This window comes from Coregonus lavaretus, assembly GCF_964263955.1.
Source record: "Coregonus lavaretus genome assembly, chromosome: 30".
NCBI lineage: Eukaryota > Metazoa > Chordata > Actinopteri > Salmoniformes > Salmonidae > Coregonus > Coregonus lavaretus.
Genome location: NC_140017.1, coordinates 28,409,916 through 28,414,073, shown reverse-complemented (window position 1 = coordinate 28,414,073; position 4,158 = coordinate 28,409,916). Strand labels below are relative to the sequence as shown.

The window sequence follows — 4,158 nt, the reverse complement described above, 5'->3', positions numbered from 1 at the left end:
AAACATCTCCTCCTATGTATCAAACAGACAGGGAACAATGAACAACATGTCAGATAAACACTGACTCATGCTCGCCTAACTCCAGCCAATAGAGACGAGCCGTCTGTCAACTGAGCTACAAGCAGAGCGGCTGGTGTTTTCTTCTTCAACTTGTTCTCATCTGTTGGCCTCATGCAGTGTCTTTCCAATAACCAGTGGTGTAAAGTACTTAAGTAAAAATACTTTAAAGTACTACTTAAGTAGTTTTTTGGAGTATCTGTACTTTACTATTTATATTTTTGACAACTTTTACTTTTACTTCACTACATTCCTAAATAAAATATTGTACTTTTTACTCCATACATTTTCCCTGACAACCAAAAGTACTCGTTACATTTTGAATGCTGAGCAGGACAGGACAATTGTAAAATCCACGCACTTATCATCCCTACTGCCTCTGGCCTGCGGACTCACTAAACACAAATGCATCTTTTGAAAATAACGTCTGAGTGTTGGAGTGTGCCCCTGGCTATACATACATTTTAAAAACAAGAAAATGGTGCTGTCTGCTTTGCTTGATATAAGGAATTTTAAATGATTTATATTTATATTTTTATTTTGATACTTAAGTACATTTTAGCAATTACATTTACTTTTGATACTTAAGTATATTTAAAACCAAATACTTTTAGACTTTTACTCAAGTAGTATTTTGCTGGCTGACTTTCACTTTTACTTGAGTAACTTTCTATTATGGTATCTATACTTTTACTCAAGTATGAAAATTGGGTACTTTTTCCACCACTGCCAATAACGAGGAGATACATGATGTTTCCATTTCAAAGCTGATGCTGGTTCCCTACCGTATGGGCTTTCCTGCTACTGAAAACCACAATATGAATTCACAGCACAGTATATCATTATCAGCATGGTCTTGATTCTATACCTTCAATAAATCATTCTTTGTCTGAGGAGAGTTGGGAAACTACTTTGAAGCTAGAAGGTGTTGGTTATATTGGTGGAGCATATAGCAAAGAGATTGGTAGGGTAATTATTTCCATAGGACTTCCCCAAAACACAGGGCACATATAATGTGCAGACAGATATGACAGATATGAATGAACACATTTCTTCAGTGAGTACTGTTAGAGGAGGTACGTTGAAAATGTAGGAAGTACGTAGGAGTAGTGTGGTACTCACAAACAGAGTACAGGACTCCTCAGAGACGCGGTAGATGAGCTCGGCATGTTGGATGACCCGGTCCAGTAGTTTCTCCTGGGAGATGGAGGCACAGCGTGTGATGCTGCCCTGCTCATCCTTACACTCCAGAGGGACACCCAGGGAGAGCAGACAGGGCCAGAGCAGCGCTGCCCACACACCACCCTGCAAGACTGAGTAGACAAACAAACACACACACACACACACACACACACACACACAGATTAAAAAATACCCAGAACCAATCTATCTACAGTCATTTTCTCTAATTGCACTACTAGCAATATACCTACTGCCAGCAAAAGGATGCATCCAATATCTTTCTAGTCATTTGATTACATTTATAATATTATTATTGATCATATCCTACATTCTATCTGAAGGGGTATAAAGTACCTTGCATCATGTTCATTCTGTCAGGACAGTGGTCTTCCTACTAACATATTTGAGGGTACCAAGGACCTTTATATGGATTCAACAGGCCATGAATGAGACAAAAGGATGGGGTCTTGCAAAGGTTTTTGGTAAGGGGATATGTTCTTACCCATCCAACATACTCTGTTCACTATGGATTATATTCAGATGAGAGAGGACCTTACCTGTTTCAGAGACTTTGTCTGGTGTATTTGTCCACTGTTGACCATTGTTGAGAGATTCCTTCAAATTTCTCCCATATGCCTGATGATACTCCATAATACATCCATTTACTGTGTACTAGATACTATGGTAAAGGAGATGGTGTCTGAAAACTCTAAACCTGGAAATGTCTGTTTTCTATTCTGGTGAAGGAAATCTGGTGAGAACCAGTCAGTCTCCCCCAGCAGCCAGAGCTGCACATCTTACAGTATTGACCCTGTTTGGTTGTCATTGGCAGCACACATTTAGAGCGGGGATAATAAAACGAATCCCTGTTGAAATAAAGCCAGGGTAGGTGGGCGAAGGACATCATTAAATCCGACATATTGCAATTTTGATTACTGAGTGCCCTACATATTACGGTCTCCCAAACCCACACCATTAAATGTGTTAATCCATTCTGAGAATTATAAGTGATGTGTCCTGTCTGTCGATTGGAAAATTAAACCCCCTTAGTTGGCATCATGCACATTTCTGGATCCAATTTCTCTGATCTTCGAAAGAGTGGGAGAGAAATAGGCTGTAAACAATTTTTTTGATTTTTAAGATAATTAGTTTTATGAAATGAACTGCATCACAACAAATTGATAGGGTACAAAAAATAAAGCTACTCAAATGTTGACAAAAATGTAGTTGGAAATATAATTTTCTCATTATTTAATTCAATTTCTTTAAAACATCTTGTTATGGATTACTAGGGCTGTCAAACAATTACAAAAAATCACAATTAATCGCAAATTCAGAATTTGCTCAAATTCAGCTGTAATTTAAGATTTTTTTTTACAAAACCATTACATGAACATTGATATCTTGATTTTCTCTGAAGTAATGGTGAGAAAAATTGGTAAATTGAGAAAGCAAACTTTCTGTTACCTCAGTGTCAACTTGTTTTTACATTGCATTGATATTTTTAGCTGTATCTATTATGTTTGCAGTGTATTGTGAATGCTTTTAGCTTTAAAAATAATAATTGTGCACAAAAATTACAATAAGTTAACTTGAGTTAACTGATTAACTCTGACAGCCCTATGAATTACATCTGTCATTTTCTTTGTTTTTTAAAGGCTTAATATCTATAGATAATCATTTTCAACTTCAATACTCAAGATCAGCTTGCAGCATTCCATTTACGTTCTATGTTAATCCCCTGCATGTACTGTAGAGTGCCTTAAGAAAGTATTCACACCCCTTTACTTTTTCCACATCTTGTGTTACGAAGTGGGATTCAAATGGATTTAATTGAGATTTACACAAAATACTCTGTAATGACAAAGTAAAAAATATATATTATTTGTAAAAAAAAAAATAAGAAAAATAAAACACTAATATATCTTGATTAGATAAGTATTCAACCCCCTGAGTCAATACATGTTAGAATTACCTTTGTCACCGATTACAGCTGTGAGTCTTTCTGTGTAACTCTCTAAGAGCTTTCCACAAATGTGCAACATTTGCCCATTATTATTTTCAAAATTCTTCATACTTTGTCATATAGGTTGTTGATCATTGTTAGACAGCTATTTGCAGATCTTGCCATAGATTTTCAAGCAGATTAAAGTCAAAACTGTAACTCAGGAACAGTTACTGTCTTCTCAGTAAGCAACTCCAGTGTGGTTTTGGCCTTGTGTTTTAGGTTATTGTCCTGCTGAAAGGTGAATTCATCTCCCAGTGTCTGGTGGAAAGCAGACTGAACCAGGTTTTCCTCTAGGATTTTGCTTGTGCTTAGCTCCATTCCATGTATTTTTTATCCTGAAAAAGTCCTTAATGATTATGAGCATAGCCATAACATGATGCAGCCTCCACTATGCTTGAAAATATGGAAAGTGGTACTCAGTAATGGGTTGTATTGGATTTAACCCAAACATAACACTTGTTATTCAGGACAAAAAGTGAATTGCTTTTGCAGTATTACTTTAGTGCATTGTTGCAAACAGGATGCATGTTTTGGAATATTTTTATTCTGTACAGTCTTCCTTCTTTTCACTCTGTCAATTATGTTTGTATTGTGGAGTAACTACAATGTTGTTGATCCATCCTAAGTTTTCTCCTATCACAGCCATTAAACTCTGTAACTGTTTTAAAGTCACCATTGGCCTCATGGTGAAATCCCTGAGCGGTTTCCTTCCTCTCCGGCAACTGAGTTAGGAAGGACACATGTATCTGTGTAGAGTAATTAATAACTTCACTATGCTCAAAGGGATATTCAATGTCTGCTTTTTCCCCCTACCCATCTACCTTCTTTGCGAGGCATTGGAAAGCCTCCCTGGCCTTTGTGTTTGAATCTGTGTTTGAAATTCACTGCTCGACTGAGGGATGTTACAGATA

At 36.8% G+C, this 4,158-nt stretch overlaps 1 protein-coding gene across 1 annotated transcript in view; it reads right to left on the bottom strand.

Moving 5' to 3' along the window:
• The window catches only part of LOC311106190 (somatolactin-like), a gene marked incomplete at both ends in the record, with an annotated part of 10,754 nt that extends 8,913 nt beyond the window's left edge, over window positions 1-1,841 (bottom strand). The window contains 2 exons of the mRNA XM_084148503.1: window positions 1,066-1,362; window positions 1,797-1,841. Of these exons, the coding sequence (XP_084004629.1) occupies window positions 1,066-1,362; window positions 1,797-1,841 (342 nt within the window). The remainder of the gene's footprint in view (window positions 1-1,065; window positions 1,363-1,796) is intronic.
• Between the last annotated feature and the right edge of the window lie 2,317 nt (window positions 1,842-4,158).